Here is a 17647-nt window from a genome sequence, read left to right as displayed (position 1 = left end):
ATTTTTACGGATCTGACTCAGTTATAAGCGGGCCACCCACCCCTGTGGAAACCCTCAAATCTATCCCCCAAATCTATCCCCAACTCAAGTCAGACTTGCCAAAGAAACATGTGCCTATAAAATATTCTTCCTAAGTAGTTTGAGGGATGCTATCAGGTTATTTTTAGAAATATTTCAAATGATAGCCTTATGAAACATATGACCATATAAACCACAAAGATTTTACTGGAGCATAAACCATTATTTTACAAGGTCTACTCCCTTTGAAGACTTATAGGAATATTTCTTTCTCCTCCCAATGCTATGAACAAAAGAGCTTTCACTCGAACTGGCTTGTTTTGTTGTTGTTTTGTTTTGTTCTAGGCACTGTTCATGTAAACGATCCTGTTTATATCTTCACCTTGGCACCTGGAATACTGATCATAAAATGTGTGCCCCCACTGCTTGAAGTGCATAAAACTCCAGAGGATAACCTATTTTTTGAAACTGTCTAATCCATCCCATCTCCTCTCTACCTATCTATATTTTACCTTAATCTTCCATTCTCTGTTTCACATTTTTTACTTAATAACTTTGAAGAATCTATTTTTTTATTTATGAATTTGAGGAATACTTTGTCATATGATGTTTCCCTTATGAATCTCCCATATGTCAAAGACTGAATGCTTTCTTTTGTTTCGACAAGAACTAGATGCGTTGTTGAGTTTCAAAACCCTAGAATACTGTACCTGCCATTATTCCGATGATAGGCACGAGAACTACAAACACAAGGAGATAAAGGGCAACCAGTGCAGCTTTGAGAGACTTCAGTTTCTCTTGAAGGGTAGGACCATTTTTAGGATCTAAAACAACAAAAGCCCAACCTACTGTTAGAAAACTTACTCTTCTTATTTACTTAACATTTTTGCAATCTCCAATTCTATCATTACTACCAAGCCTGTTGGAATGAAAGGGAAACGCAAAAGTAGGTCGTTGTGTATTTACTAGGAAGCAAAACGAACAGTCACCGACCGGATAGGCCAATACAGGTATCACTATGAACATCTGATTTACTTCCCATTAACTAAATATCTATGACAAAGTTAGTGTCCTCCATGACTTGCACTTGTCTCATATTGGGGCACTAGTTAGTTGACAAATTTTAATAATGATACCAACATACTCAAACGTAAATGCGATTCTTCTGGTTCATTGGGGAATAGATTCTGAGTAAAAATGAGATTTCTCAAGTCATTACATAATTATGCATTTTTTTTTCAGAGTTTAAATCAGGTAAAAGACATCTGTTTTCAACGGTAATTATGTAAATTTTTTTTCCAATTTCATCTCAATAATTTTGTATTTGGAGATCTCTTTTGATTTCAATACACTAAAAAAGAAAAAAAAAGAAAAGTATTCACATTTTGACTAAACTTTGGAATGGATCGATGAAGCTGATCCTCTGGGTGTTTCAGAAAATATTAGTATTTTTATATTATCCATTTTCTTGGAACAGCGATTCACATAGTGGGATACTAACTGTGGAAAAGTTAACTCAATGTAGAGGGGAATGTTAGAAGATGAAGCCGTTTTCTCTGATTAGTGAATAAAACGTCTGTTAAAAAAATTCTTTCCTGAGGCTACTGTTTTCATTACACAATAAAAAATATTTTGTTTTCAAGTTTAGCTATTATTTGATAATGTTCTATGAGAGACTGAAAGGAAACTTTGAGAAAATTTTTAAAAGTAAAAGTAAGGAAAAAAAAAGTTATGAAGAGAAAGATCTAAGGAAAAAGAAAAAGAACAACCCACAATACAGGTAAGATGGGCGATCGCTTTGTCAGGTTGAATGAGCCTGAAACCCAGTCATCTCCCTTATGTTCAATTTACAATCAGTCCTCTGCATTGTGCCTTTTCAGTAGCTCTCCAGTTTCTGTCCTCTTTCCTCTGTCTCCAATACCTCTGTCCTCCCTCCTCAATCTCTCTGCGTTTCTACCTTTAACAGCTTTCACTAGGGTCTTTTTCCTTTTGCCTCATGGGTACCATGTTCTCCCATCCACTGTTGGTGCGGTATCCGTCGCGCCTTGGGGTTGTGGTCTGTATTTCAGGTTTGTCTATAGAAGAACTCATAGATGTTGTCACTTGCATATGCTCCTTCCAGTGACTCAGATTTCTCTGTGGATCCTTTTCACTCACCCAATCCTTTTGGTGAAATGTATTCAACCTTTGAAGCTCAGCAGGATCATACACAACTCTGTCCTGCTGCCTTAAGACAGCCTGTCCAGATCTAGCCGAATATGGATTCTTTTGAGCTCTTGTAACCTGTGCAAAAATGGTGCAGTACTGTTGTGCACCGACTTGTTTCCCCCACAAAAGTTACTGTTGAAGACTTACCACTAGTTGCCTGTGAATGTGACCTTATTTGGAAATGGGGTCTTTGCAGGTATAATCAAGTTAAGATGAGGTCATACTGGAGTAAGATGGGCCCTTAGCCAATGAATGGTGTCCTTACAGGAAAATGACACAACAATTCACAGGAAGAAGACCAAGTGAAGATGGAAGCAGAGACAGGAATGATGCAGTTATAAGGCAAGGAACACTCAGAATTGGCAGAAGCAAATAGAAGCTAGCAAGAGGTGGGGAAGGATTATTCCCTAGAGCCTTGAAAGAAGCATGGCCTGCTGACATCTTGACTTCAGATTTCTGGTCTTCAGAACTATGAGAGAATAAGTATTATTTTAAGCCACCCCATTTCTGGTGATTGGTTACAGCAGCCCTAGGAAACTAATACAAGTATATACCACCCCTGATTTTCAAATATTAATTAATGGTGCAAAGGGTATTGTCATTGCCAGGACCTAGTCCAGGGGCTGAGAAATCAGAGGACTCCATCAACCTGTGGACTAATTTAACCTGTGACAAAGCTTCCTTACTCGAACCTAAGCTTAGTTTCCAGTCTGTCTCAAAAGAAGAGAAGATCTACTCATCCAATAAGTCTTATGTTAACACTCATGCACAAGTAAGGTAAATCCCAGGGCTGTAGTTTTTACGTAGTGTCATTAACTACAAGGACACAACCTCCATGGGCACCCCACCCTTCTACTCACTCAGAGGAAGCAAGGCTGTCATGGAGCGGGCGTCGAACTTCACAGATTCTGAGCAGCTATCAGCATCATCCTGGTGATCGGGAAACCTATCCCACGGTTCCATACTTCTAGAAGACATGTGGAAAAAGACATTCGTTACCCATGAAATGTCTAGGGCCCTTGGGCAGAATGTCTCAGGTTGAAATTTATACTTACAGTTCAATTTTAGCAAGGAAACAAGTATCATTAATTACTTAAATTTACATATCCACCACAATATATTGTACCTACTAAGTTTTAATTTTAACATTAAAGAGAGACCTACCCTACATGGAATCTACTCATGTATCGTTCTATGGACAGATGTGTATCTGTGTTTGTAGATGTGTGTTTTTCGAGAGAAGTGACATTTCTTTCTTACCTAAAAACAAAACACAAAAAACTTTTCTCACGTGACAGAAAACAACTGTTTAGCTGAAAAAAAAATTCCCTTAGAGCTAATAGTTGTGCAAAACTTGTAGCAAATATTTCCTGTGATCTTTTATTAGAGGTTCTGGATAGAACAAAGAGTTATGAATGATTTATAGCAAGTATTTCCAGTGATCTTTTATCAGAGCTTCATGAGCCAGGTTTTCTTGGGCCAAGACATCTGTTTATCACTTTACAGAGACAAAGTCTAGTCACTAGAGTAGGAACCACAGGAAAAAACTGGAATTTTTCTATATTGTTTTCTTTCAGGGCTTCCCTCGTTATAGATTGGTAACAACACAAGTGTGTCTTTTCAGCTTAAGCACATTTATATTCTGTAACACAATCTATGCCTATGTCTCTTTAAGATGCATCAGAATCATTTGAGAGGCTTGACTGATGGGCCTCACCCCCACAGATTCTGATATTTAAGGTGGGGGACAAGAATTTGCAATTCTGGGGGGCCTGGGTGGCTCAGTCCATTAAGAGTCCGACATTCTCAGGTCAGGATCTCACAGTTCATAAGTTTGAGCCCCAGGTAGGCTCTGTGCTGACAGCTCAGAGCCTGGAGCCTGCTTCGGATTCTGTGTCTCCTTTGCTCTCTGCCCCTCCCCCACTTGTGTTCTCAAAAATAAACATTAAAAAAATTAAAACAAAAAAAGAATTTGCAATTCCCACCAGTTTTTTGAATGAGGCTGCAGCCACCATTCTGAGGACCACATCTGAAGAACATTTTGCAGGGGAAAAAAAAAATTGCGTGACTTTTTCTTGGAAACAGTTCAGTTCACTTGATTGATAAATTTAGCATAAAGTCAACATCTTCTGATCATTTCTTATTTTCTGTAATACTGAGTTAGGGATTTAGTACAGCTGAAGTTTTAACTGAGTGCACAGGCATCTCTGGGGCACCAAATTCATCTCCTGTCCGGGAAATGGAGGGTAATCATTCACACGCAAACATTCATCCTGCTCTGGGGAGATTGGCAAGTAAGGATGTGACTTCACTGTCAATATATATTTTTAAGGATTACCCAGGCGATTCTTTATTTTGCAGTTTGCAATGACACTCCTTGTGTAAGCATCATTCTCTGGATTGGTTGTAGTTCCTGTAAACCCTGCTGATCTGACCAAGGACCATCTTTAAATGGTTTGGCCATGGGACAAAGGGTACACAGGTGGAAGGGAAGGCCCTAGATCCTCTTTCATTAGGGCAGAGACAAAGAAAAAGAAATAGACAATTATCTAGGAAAATTGACCATTATAGAAACCCAAACTGGATAATTCAGATGGAGCCTCTCCTGCTATTTCCCTGGTTTTAATTTATTCTATTATTTGATTGGGAGGATAGCTTTACTTGCCAAGCAAAACAAACACTTTTAAAACCTGAGACAAGAAAGCTTAGCTGAATTCATTTTAAAACTATAGTTCAAAGCACTTGGGACTATGTAGCAAAGGTTTTTATCTTTTAACTCAGCTTATAAAGAATGAGCTCAAAAAGTACACATTTATACATACCCTGCCATTTAGCTAGAAATCTTGTCCTGTCAGGCTGCTTACTGGCCCCTTGTCCTCGGCCATGAACATGGCTTTTGCCTTAATATTTGTGGTACTAGAACTTCATTTTCACTTAAATGCAAAAGAAATATCTCTTATATTACTTGGTCTTCTAGATGGGAATATTTTTGTAAAAAAGATGAAACCTCTTGGATCTGATATATCTCTCTAGACAGTGAGCTACATAAGAGGGGTGACCATGTCTGTTTTCATTCAATATTGAATTAGCAAGAACCTATAGAAACCTATAAGAAAGAATAAATAAATACTTGCTGAATAAATGGTCTAGATTTTTTTTTTTTTTGGTAAGGTGGAAGACTTAAACATATTAGTTTTGTTTTTTAAACAAGATGGAGGTTTGGAGCTATTGAGACCACAAAGATGTGCTTCTGGGGCACCTGGGTGCCTCGGTCAGTTAAGTGATTTCAGCTCAAGTCTTGATATCATGGTTGGAGAGTTCAAGCCCTACATCAGGTTGTGAGCTACAGCACTGAGCCTGCTTGAATCTTCTGGCTCCTTCTCCCTTTGCCCATCCCCCACTCACATGCTCCCTCTCTCGCTCTCAAAAATAAACATTAAATTTTTTTTTTTTAAAAAGAGGTGGGGGTGCCTTGGTGGCTCAGCCAGTTGAGTGGCCAGTCATCTTGATTTCGGCTTAGGTCATGATCTCACAGTGTGGGTTCAAGCCCCGCGTTGGACTCTTCACTGACAGTGCGGAGCCTGCTTGGGATTCTCTCTCTCAAAATAAATTAAAATAGATGTGCTTCTTTCAACAGAGAAATTTCTAGTAAAATGGGTTGTGTCCACGATTCAGATTCATTCTCTTCCTTCTCTTTCTTCCTTCCTTTCTTTTTCTCCCCTCACTTCCTTCCTTTCCTGCATTCCTACTCTTTTGATAGCTTTCTTGAACGTGAACCACATCTTAGGGCTGGGTGACTAAGTCATGCTGTTGAGACACTGCCATTCATCCTACCCTTTTCCTTAGCAGCACCCATTTTTATTTTGTCAGCTCCAGTAGGCCCCTAGCTACGGCCACACCTCATTGTAGTTCTCAAGGGAGGATTATGAGCATTGTGGCTGGGACAAGTCTTTTTTGCAAAAGACCATCTTTGCTGTAGAGGGTGTTTATCATCCCTGGTTGCCACTCTCTCCATGTCAATAATGTTTCCTAGTCCTTATATTATTGCTTCCACCCCCCCCCCCAAAACAATTCCAAAAATTTTATCCCTGTAACATTTCCAAATACCAATTTGTCTTAGAGAACTGCTCTTCAACATAAATCCCCAATGTGGATAGAAGGTCGGGAACTTTCTCTCTGCAATATTTGCTGTGAGCAATCTGACTGTTAACATGTCTTTAATGAAGATTTGTTTTCATGAAAAAAAAAACCATCTTCATGAACTTCAGCAACAACACAGATTGCTCAAATTGCTTTTTGGAGATAGATATCTCTCAAATCATTCCCTGTTTATGTATACATATACGACAACTCTTAATGTCTATATAAATGCTCTTATAGAAAACGTACACATTTGATTAAAGAGGAAAGAAGGCGGCAAGTCCAGAATGATAATTTACTGATCTAAGTTTGCCCTCAATAAAGCAGGATGAATTATTTTTATCCATATACTTGTTTAGAAGTGCCACATGTTCTTACAACTAAATTTGTAATTTAGAACCTACAGGCTTAAAGGACTTTTTTCGGAGAAAGAAAAAACTCCCCCCCCCTTTTTTTTTAAGTGGCTCTAGAATGCTAGACGCTACACCAGGAAAACAAACAAATGAAAAGATGATATCAGGATATTTTCTTTTTTTAATTTATTTTCTTTTTTTTTGAGAGAAAGAGAGTATGAGTGAGCGGGGGAGAGGGGCATAAGGAGAGAGAGACAGTCTCAAGCAGGCTCTACCCTCAGCACAGTGAACCAGATGAGGGAATCGAGTTGGATGCTTAGTGGACTGAGCCACGCTAGGTGCCTCTAGGATATCTTCAATCAATGACCTTAAGGCAGAAATACCTACTGCCCACGCTCCTCCCCCCAAAGTACCTATCCCTTTATGTAGGCCAGTCCAGCAAATTCCTATTATGTATCTTTATATCAAGCACTGTGCAAAGCACTAATATGCCAAGATCAATGTGTATAGAATATTCACAACCACTAAAGTTCTTATGCATTAATATGGAAGAGTAAAATCTTTAGAAGTAATATTCTGACAGTGACACACACACACACACACACACACAAACACAGCACAGATGCAGTCCAAAAAGGAGTCATTAATTCGTCAGCAAGTGGGTGGTCAAGGTGAGAACACAGAAAAGATGATGCCTTTATCCAAGTTTTGATAAGTGAGCAGGAATTAGAAGAATATCCCAGGGATGGCAAATCTATTAAAGAGCACAAGGGCATGGATGGCATTGAGACTTGAGTGGATCAGCATCACTGAAGCAGCAGTTCTGGACAGAGGGCTGAGCAGACGAGCCTAGAGAAGCATGTGGCTGGGGTAATTCTATTCATCAATTTCTTCTTTAATTTTGTTGATGCATAAATTTATCTGGCTTTGAGAACTTACCCAAAATATATTATTGAGGAAGTACCTATACAAATTAAGTAAAAAATTATTCTTTGCATTGGCAGTTGTGATCTGGTTTACATTACGAGTCATAAAATATACACCAGCCATTAAATATCTTATTTATCTCCCTTTCATACTGAAATAGAGCTGAGGCTCAATTTTGTTTTTCTTTAGGCCTCTAACCTTTCATCTACCTTTTATGGACTTATGCAGATGACATTGTACAGGTTATTGTATTTCAAAGTATAGTTTCTTTGAGTCAATTTTTTAAAACCTTGAAAAAGAAAATCCTCTAAGATGTATCTACAAGTGGACTAGCCTAAGTGACCATATGTGGGCTACATAAAACCCCTGAGAGGTACGGTGGGGCTGGAAGGGAGATGAACACTCAAATCTGTGGAGTAGAATGGTGAGTGAAAAATACTCCCCTCTGGCTACTCCTGTGCACCACGGAAAATTCTGTTTGTTTTCCAGGACAGTGTATGAGAGATGGTGGTTAATCTTGAACTGTATGAAACACTGGCATAGACTTTTCCAGAAAAAAAAATGTTAAAAAGCTGCTTAGGCTAATCATAGATGGTGCTGTCATAGGACTGCTGGTATTTTCTATTGTTACTTTCTTTTGTTCTTAGACTCCATACTCTTTCCAAGAATCTCATCCACTTCTGTGGCTTAGACTATTATCTGCATACTGACCAAGCCAGTATGTTCAGCTCAGATCTCAAGTCTCAGAATCATATTTTTAAAAATAATACCACTGGTCACAATGGTATATTTTCCACATTAACCTAAGTTTTCTTTTTTCTAGAATTTTTTATGTTGGCATATCATCCATTCATATTACCTGTTATTATAATTATTTATTATCTTCTATTCATTGTGTATTGGGACATACATGATGCAGTTGAACATATGGGCATATATTGGTAATACGGAGGTGCTAGCAAAGCATGATCACCCAAACCAAAAGTTAGGGCTTTATTCCAGATTACTGTTACCCACAGGACCCATATCTGACTGTAAAACAACTTCTGACCTCCCTGGAGCCATTCCTTCCTCTCTACCTCAATTCTTGGATTTCAGCTCATTTTTTATCTACCCCAGCCTTGCATTTTGGATAGTAGCAATGGGGTGGGCAATTAAGTGGAGAATCCAAGAGGCATTAGTAAAGAGGAGGAAATTAAAAGAATTGATGAACAAGCACAAGAATGTAGCACTTAAAGAATGGGAGAAAAAAATCAGAGGAGAATGAAGGCACTAAGACCGTACACTGAGGGGAGTTTTACTTTCCCTGCTCACTCCTCATCTCCCAACCTATCCCCTCTTTATCTCCTAGAAATATCTAGCCCAGAACTGTCTAGACGTATATACACAACAGCCTAATAACGTCATTACTTGGATTTCTAGTATGACCCGAACCTAGAGGTCTTCCTTGTCCCCCACCTTCTCTTAGCCTCCCATCCGATCTACCATCACATCTTGTCAGTTTGTTTTCAAATCCTTGGCAGAAACCGACCGCTTCTTATCACCTCTGCTACAACCATCCTTGCTCAAGCTTCATGATCCTGCTCACCTGGACTGTTTTAATAGCTCCCTAACTGGTAATGTTTACTCATCCGCTCCAAACTTGTGAACCCCTTCCCATCTTGCTCAGGTCCTGACTAAAACCTCACTGTTTCATACCTTTCTTGAGCATCACATTTAAAATTATAACCTACCTCTTTCACTTCCTCTTCTCCTTCCTGGCTGGATTCCCATCCTCCCCCCCCCCTTTTTTTTTATTCTTTATTTATTTTGCTAAAGAGCACATGTGTGCATACACAAGTAGGGGAGCAGAGGAGGGAGAGGGAGGGAGAGAGAGAGAATATGAATCCCAAGCAGGCTCCTCACTACCCACGCAGAGCCCAATGCAGAGCCCAACACAGGACCCGATTCTACAAACCAAACTGTGAGATCATGACCTGAGCCAAAATCAAGAGTCACTCAACCGACTGAGCCACCCAGGCACCCTGCTGCCCAAATTTATCACCAACTAACATGCCATACGTTTTCCTTATTTATCTTGTCTATTGTCTGTCTCCTTTCACCACAGATCCAGGATTCAGGAGTTTTTCTCTCTTTGATTTAATAAACTAAGTTCCTGCCTTTAGCACATATATAAATGCATTATAAGAAATTGCATAAATAAATGAAATAAAGAATTTTTTGCAAGATGATTAGTTTTCATATTTGGGGTTATTCCTCACAATAAGTTCATACTTCAGTCATGTGCAAGTTTTAAAAGTTCTTCTGTTATACATTGGGAAATAAAAGGTTCTTCTCTGAATTGTGCATAAGAAACTGAAACAAAAATTTTCACCTCCAACGTTCTCACTTTACCTTCAAATCATTTATTAGACTTGCCAGATTACTTTAGTTCTTTACTCTGATTATTATCATTGTAATTTTTTTTGGACATGTTAGAGAACATACTCATGTAAAGTTTTGTCAGTAGCCAGTGAACAATTCAAACAATTTAAATGTGTCTTTAAATGTCATTTCCTACGTTAAGAGAAAAAGTAAACTCACTAAAGTTGCAATTCCTACCAAATGTCAATGCACTGGAAAAGGGTTGTGAAATCTTTTGAGTTTGTATAATCTATTAAAAGCATGTTCTCATGAGAAGTGAAACACATCTCTGCAATATCAGCTTTTTATAAAGTCAGGAAAAGTTTACAGAAGCTACAATAGGAAAACCATAATGAAAGTGTTTCAATGTTAATCTATTTGGAAACATACCCTTCAGTTTTTCCTGTGTTTATTTTAAAAATATTAAAACAATATGAAAGATACATTGGGTCAAATAAAAGAAGACTGCTAATCCTATCATCTGATAAGGGCTTAATATTCAATGTATGTAAAGAACTCATACAGCTCAACACCAAAAACAAAAACAAACCACGAAAACAAAAACCAGCTGCATTAAAAAATGGGTGGAGGAACTGAATAAACATTTTTCCAAAGAAGACATACAGATGAGCAACGAACATATGAGAACAATCTCAACATCACTAATTATTAGGAAAATGCAAACCAAAACCACAGTGAGTATGTCACCTCATACTTGTCAGGATGATGAGTATCAAAAAGATAAGAAATGACAAGTGGTGGCAAGGATGTGGAGACAAGGGAACCCTTGTACACTGTTGGTGGGAACGTAAATTGGTTCAAACAATGTGGGAAAAAGTATGGAGTTTCCTCAAAAAATCAAAAATATAAATATCATATAACCCAGCAATTCCTCTTCTAGGTATTTATCTGAAGAAAATAAGAACACTAACTCAAAAATATATGCACCACTTTGTTAGAGTATTATTTTTTAAGTCTATTTATTTTTGAGAGAGAGCGAGGGAGCAAGCAGGGGAGGGGCAGAGAAAGAAGGAGAGAGAAAGAATCCCAAGCAGGCTCTGCACTGTCAGTGCAGAGCCCCATGGGAGGCTTGAACTCACAAACTGTGAAACCATGACCTGAGCTGAAACCAAGAGTCAGCTGCTTAACCGAATGAGCCACCCAGGGGCCCCCATTGTAGTATTATTTATAATAGCCAACATATGGAAGCAATCTAAGTGTCCACCAATAGATAAAAGGATAAAGAAGACATGCTTAAGATATATATATGATGATTACTCAGCCATAAAAAATGAAATACTACCATTTGTGACAGCCTAAGATAGGCCTAGAGGATATTATACTAAGTGAAATAAGTCAGACAAAGACAACTACCATAATTTCACAAAATGAATAAACAAACAAAGCAAAACAAAACAGAAACAAACTCATAAATACAGAGAACAAACCAGTAGTAGCCAGAAGGGACGCGAATAGGGGGTTTGGGCAAAACAGGTGAAGGGGATTAAGAGGTACAAACTTCCAGTAGAAAATAACTAAGTAAGGGGCACCTGGGTGGCTCAGTCGGTTAAGCGATCAACTTCAGTTCAGGTCATGATCTCACATTGGGCTCTGTATTGACAGCTCAGAGCCTGGAGGCTGCTTTGGATTCTGTATCTCTCTCTCTCCCCGCCCCTCCCCGGCTCATGTTCACTCTCTCGCTCTCAAAAATAAACATTTAAAAAAATAAAATAAAATAACTAAGTAACTAGAGATGTAAAGCACAGCATTGGGAATACAGTCATTATTAACACTGTAATAATTTTGTATGGTGACAGACGGTAACTAGGCTTACGGTGATCACTTTGTAATGTACATAAATGCCAAATCATTATAGTGTATACCTGATCAATACAATATCATATGTCAACTAACTATACCTATACTTCAATAAAAAAATGGTCACCTCATCACCTTAATATAAGAAAACATACCTTCATATGTAGCCATGTTATACAGTTGATATCACAGTGTATATTACCATGTGGTCTCACCCATTTCCCTTAAAATCCAATCAGTATTTTTATACTTCAAATTATTTTTTTCAAATTAAACAGATGGGCCAAATAATTCATCAAATGTATGTATCTTATTTATATACCTATTTTCCTATAATGTAACTTAAAAAATTTTTTCCCTTCTTTGGAGGGCAATGTTTCACTAACATAGATGATGATATTACAAATATTTGCATAATTTAGCTTTGTTCTTTTTATTAAAATTTTTTTTTTAATGTTTATTTAGTTTTTAGAGAGAGGGAGACAGAACGTGAGTGGCAGAGAAGAAGAGACAGAGGGAGATGAAGAATCTGAAACAGGCTCCAGGCTCTGAGCTGTCAGCACAGAGCCTGATGGAGGGCTAGAACTCATGAACCATGAGATCATGATCTGAGCTGAAGTCAGACACTTAACTGACTGAGCCGCTCAGGTGCCCCTTTTGTTTCTTTAGGATAATTCAGCATATGTTGCACTACCAGATCAAAGAAAAACTATTTAAACTTTTTGGTATCTATTGCCTGACAACTCTTTAAAATGATCATGGGAATGATCAATGAATGAATCAATGAATGAATGAATCAATGAATAAATGAATCAATGAATGAATGCATAAAGGTTTTACAAATTCACAAAGATTCCAGTCATAGAGGAACATGGCAGTTTTTAGGCAAATTTACCATTATTCAGTAATAATATTTTAGAATCACTGAGATTTTGATAGGCATTAAATGATACCTCAAAGTGGTTTTTATTTGTTTTACCTATTAGTGTGGAGATTTTTTCAAGTAATTATTATTTATTTTTCTTATCGGGTTTTTTATTTTTCTTATCAATTGTTTGTACATCCCTAGTAGGAGTTTCTTTATGTAGATATGAGTAAAGTCTTCATATGTAACATATATTTAATGTATATTCTTTCTTCTACGAGTGTTCCTTATTCAGATTTAGCATCAAACTCTTAATTTCATCTTTTTTTTTTTTTAATTTTTTTTTCAACGTTTATTTATTTTTGGGACAGAGAGAGACAGAGCATGAACGGGGGAGGGGCAGAGAGAGAGGGAGACACAGAATCGGAAACAGGCTCCAGGCTCTGAGCCATCAGCCCAGAGCCTGACGCGGGGCTCGAACTCCCGGACCGCGAGATCGTGACCTGGCTGAAGTCGGACGCTTAACCGACTGCGCCACCCAGGCGCCCCTTAATTTCATCTTTAAGATTCAGGGTAAATAATAACTCTGTAGCCTTATTATTTAAAAACAAAAAGTTTGGTGTTGTATGAACAGTCAAAAGTGTATATGAATGAAAACAGAGTTAATAGGTTTCCAAGCGCTCTACACTCAGGGAATATATCCATAAAAGGGATTAAGGCCTGGATGGACATATCCATATCGTGCCTAATGCTACTGACACCCAACCTTGGCAGTGAATTCATCCTTGAATTGGAAGTCTAGGTCTGAATATTGGCTGTGCCATTTCCTAGCCATGTGACCTTTGGCAAATATTTTAATTGGATGTTTTCATATATGTAAAAAGGATTAAAGTGTCAGTTTAAGAACTATGAACACTTAAAATATTTTTTATACATTTCCTGGTACACAGGTAATATCCATACATAATCACTTTTAAATGCCATTTTTGCTTTTTAATATGGACTTTTCTTCTTTTACCTTCACAGTATCTCCATGAGACACAAAGTATTTTCTCCATTTTACGAGGTTAGGAAACTAAGACCTAAAATGTTTAAGTGACTAGTTAATGTTACACGACTAGGAAGTAGGGAGGTTTGGATTTGAAGACAGGCACTGTCTTAGAGAGTATTACCTCCTAAATGCTGCATAAAACATTTACAATCTCAGTTCTGTGACTTTTCTATCACTATTCTCACATGGCCAGTGAGAATGCTAACCCCCATTTTATGCTGTGTAAATGTTACCCATTCTTCAAGAGGAACCTAAATTCACACATCTCCATGAAGATCTTTGCAAATCCTTTCCCCCTAAGTGATTTTGGCCTCTCCTACCTCACCATAGTAGTTATCCACAGCAGTCTTACAGCTACTTAAGGTGCTCAAATCATATTATACCTATTTGCCTTAGATCATGCACTTCCCGGAGACAGATTATATTTTTCTGGTCCCTTCCCTACATATAGTTCAGTAAAGTGCTTATAGTAAATATCCGACCAATATTTGTTATATAAGCAAAAACAGGTAATAATAAATATTAGGTTAAAGCCAAAAGTATTATATGAAAAGGAAATGGGACCAATTAAAATATCCTCAATCCCATTTTGAATCAAGTCAACAACTCTTAAACAGAATATGGACAATTGCATGCCAAAAATTTCTTGCTAGTTTAGCCTACAAAGTATTTAATATATTTCATATATATTTATGTACACACACATTTTTTGCTCCCAGAAAACCTAGCAGAAATCTTTTTTTAAAATCACTGAAACAACCAGACCAGATAATTAGTGATTAGGATAAAAAATTCTATAAGAAATCAATTATATATATATGTGTGTGTGTGTATGTATGTGTGTATACATATATATATATACACACACACATATATATACATATATACACACGTTTATACATGTCACCTCTCAAACATGCACACACACACACACACACACACACACACACAGTAGACACATACAATCAACAGAAGCAATTTTGGAAAAACATTAAAATAAACTTCTTTTACCGTTTGTCCTAAAGACGGCAGCACTGATTTATCCACTTCCCTCTCTTTACAATTGAGACCTAAAATCTTTATCACATAGTATTTCAGCATCTGGTCCATGAAGAAAGGAAATGACACATTTGTGTGTTGAAAATTTTTCTTAACAATGCATTTCAATAGTACTCTCATCAGTGCACAAGTTTGCAAAATCTAAATTTGTAAGATAACTCATTCCTCTTCCCATTTAGGACATTACAAAAGAAAAGAGAAGTAAAAGGAAAAAGAAACAAGGGTTATGGTTAACAAGATACATGATGTGTGGCAGATTAATTTTTCCCTTTTTATAAAATACGTATGCCTTTTATAACATTATCACTATTATTTTTGTTTAATCTCACTGTCTTCTATTAATTCTAATTATCTCCTCTTTCATATTCTACATGAGGGAAGACTCCATGTTTAAGTAATTTTTAGTTCACCCTCTTTCCTGTAACTCTCACCTCGAGCTTCAAACACAAAACATATGAGGGAAGGAATATGGACACCTACTAAGTAAAAGTAATCGACCAATAATGCTCACTTCAGCTCTATCTATAGTGATGTTAACATTATTTATAGATCTCTTTTGAGCACCCAACAAGTTGTTGATTTCCCCAGGAGTGCAGTGAGGCAAAGAGGTCTCACACATGGGTTCCAGGAACAAACTGCCTTCACCTTCTACCGCCCAGTCAGCATTTCTGCTATGCATCTCACTTAATCACAAATCCCAGTAGAACACACATAAAAGCATACACCATTCCATTAACGGATTAATTTTTAGATCTAATTCCTCTGGGGGAGAGTGCTTCTTTATGTTTCATGGAAACTTCTTGGTGCTCCCAACAGGGAGGGATCATACTTCCTAACAAAAGACCGCCAAAATGGCCTTGCCATGATGCCCGTGGACACCAAAGAACTCTAGCTCAGAAGGCAACAGGCCTGGTGGAAAGAATGCAGGTGCAGGAACAGTACACGGTGTTTGGGAGACAGAAATTAACAGTGGCACACAGCCATTCTTAAAGGCTAACAGTAACCGTAACAGAGACATTTAATCAAGCAGCAAAGCCACTTAGCCAGGTAGCTTTAGACAAGAAGTTAGGATCACAGACACGGATGGTGGTTAGGCTACTCCCTAACCACGTTAGTTTAAATTTATCACCAAATTCTCAGGGAAGAAGAACTGGAGGTGAACATCAGAACTCACTCTATTTCCTTTATAATCATTTGTAAATACATCATTTTATAGAATATGGTCCTTTCGGCATCTTTAAAAAAACTGCAGTTTAAGAACTCCTTTGTATATTGTTAAATTTATGTGCCCCTGTCAACACTATGTGATTAGAAGTCAGACTCTGGGAATAGCAGGCTAAGATCGACTTTCCAAAATTCTATCCTAATGAGATTTATTTCTGTCAGAGTGGACTATATTTCTGGGATGTCTCTATAATATTGATATGTATGAATTTTTACAGTCATAATGCTAACCACTTCTCTATTTGATTCCTTCCACAATCTTCAGCCAGACTCTCTGTGTTTGTATATATACATGCACGCAAATATATATATATATACACACACACATATATATATATATATATATATATACACACACATACACATATGACCCTTGAACAAAATGGCTTTGAATAAAATGGGTTCCTTCATACATGGATTTTTTTCAATAAATGAGGTATAGTACTATAAATGTATCTTTCTTCCTTATGATTTTAATATTTCCTTTGTTCTAGCTTACTTTATTGCCAGAATACAGTATATAACATACAAAATATGTGTTAATCAACTGTTAATGTTATTGGTAAGTCTTTGGTCAACAGTAGGCTATTAGTGATTAAGTGTTGGGGGAGTCAAAACTTATATGTAGATTTTCAAGTGGAGGGGTTTTGGAAAGTCGGTGCCCCTAACCCCTACATCATTTAAGGGTGAACTATATATATGCATATATTAATCTTATACTATATTACATATTCGCTATTAGGGCTTACTCTATGTATGATGTCTCCTCAGAGGATCAGGTGGAAAATGTTCAGGTCAAGCTAATGATTGATTGAAAGAACAGAAGGAATGTCCAGGAGTCGGGCTTAACGTTCATCATTCCATCTGATTCCGCAATAACTTTGTCAGGTGGTTTTCCCAATTAAGAAATTGGGCCTTAGAGATATTAAGTAAACTTGTGAAGATCACAGAACTATGAGTCACCTGAGCTGGTATTTAAACCCAATTAAGTCTGATTTCAAAACTAGGCAAAATAGACATTTTTCTCTTCATTTTCTCGGTGTATGTATTATCAGGGGTCTTTATCCCAAATGTTATATGGAAAATAAACCACAAACATGGGTCCATACCAGACCATTTACATAGTGGCTTTACTATCAGCCGGGGGTTGCTTATGAACATACGTATCTAGTGTGAAGGCTATATAACATTAGGCCAATATTCAAATAAAGTTTTACAATTAAATAGAAAAAATGACTTAAGTCTCATGGGCCCAAGCTATACCACAGATTTATGTGATCAATTTGCAAAGATATTATTTTTTTCTTATTCAGAACCCAAAGCAGCGATTTAAATACAATAATGTTGCAATGGACACATCTCTCCATGTGAATATAACGCATTTATAGAACTATCATACCTCGTCCAAACGGATATTGAAAACTTTCATTCCGGCAGACTTTTGTTTGATGATTGTAAACAGAAAAAAAAACCCTTGATGTTATCAGTAACATTTTAAATAACTTTATATAAACAGAAATTTTCTACAGAAGTCCTCATTAAAGTTAAAATGGACTAAGTGTGGTATCAGAACTGAATGGT

At 37.3% G+C, this 17647-nt stretch overlaps 1 protein-coding gene across 3 annotated transcripts in view; it reads right to left on the bottom strand.

Annotated features, from left to right (window-relative positions):
• The window catches only part of MSR1 (macrophage scavenger receptor 1), an 82900-nt gene extending 67942 nt beyond the window's left edge, over positions 1–14958 (bottom strand). For 2 of the 3 annotated variants that reach the window (XM_047857128.1, XM_047857130.1), the window contains exons 1-4: positions 14795–14958; positions 3391–3486; positions 3087–3193; positions 729–842 (exon numbers count right to left, since the gene is read on the bottom strand). In XM_047857128.1, the coding sequence (XP_047713084.1) occupies positions 729–842; positions 3087–3193; positions 3391–3410 (241 nt within the window). In that variant the 5' untranslated portion in view covers positions 3411–3486; positions 14795–14958. The remainder of the gene's footprint in view (positions 1–728; positions 843–3086; positions 3194–3390; positions 3487–14794) is intronic. The other variant, XM_047857129.1, reaches the window with a different exon arrangement.
• Positions 14959–17647: the final 2689 nt, after the last annotated feature.

This window comes from Prionailurus viverrinus, chromosome B1 (assembly GCF_022837055.1).
Source record: "Prionailurus viverrinus isolate Anna chromosome B1, UM_Priviv_1.0, whole genome shotgun sequence".
NCBI classification, from domain to species: domain Eukaryota; kingdom Metazoa; phylum Chordata; class Mammalia; order Carnivora; family Felidae; genus Prionailurus; species Prionailurus viverrinus.
This window is presented reverse-complemented; position numbering and strand designations above follow the sequence as displayed.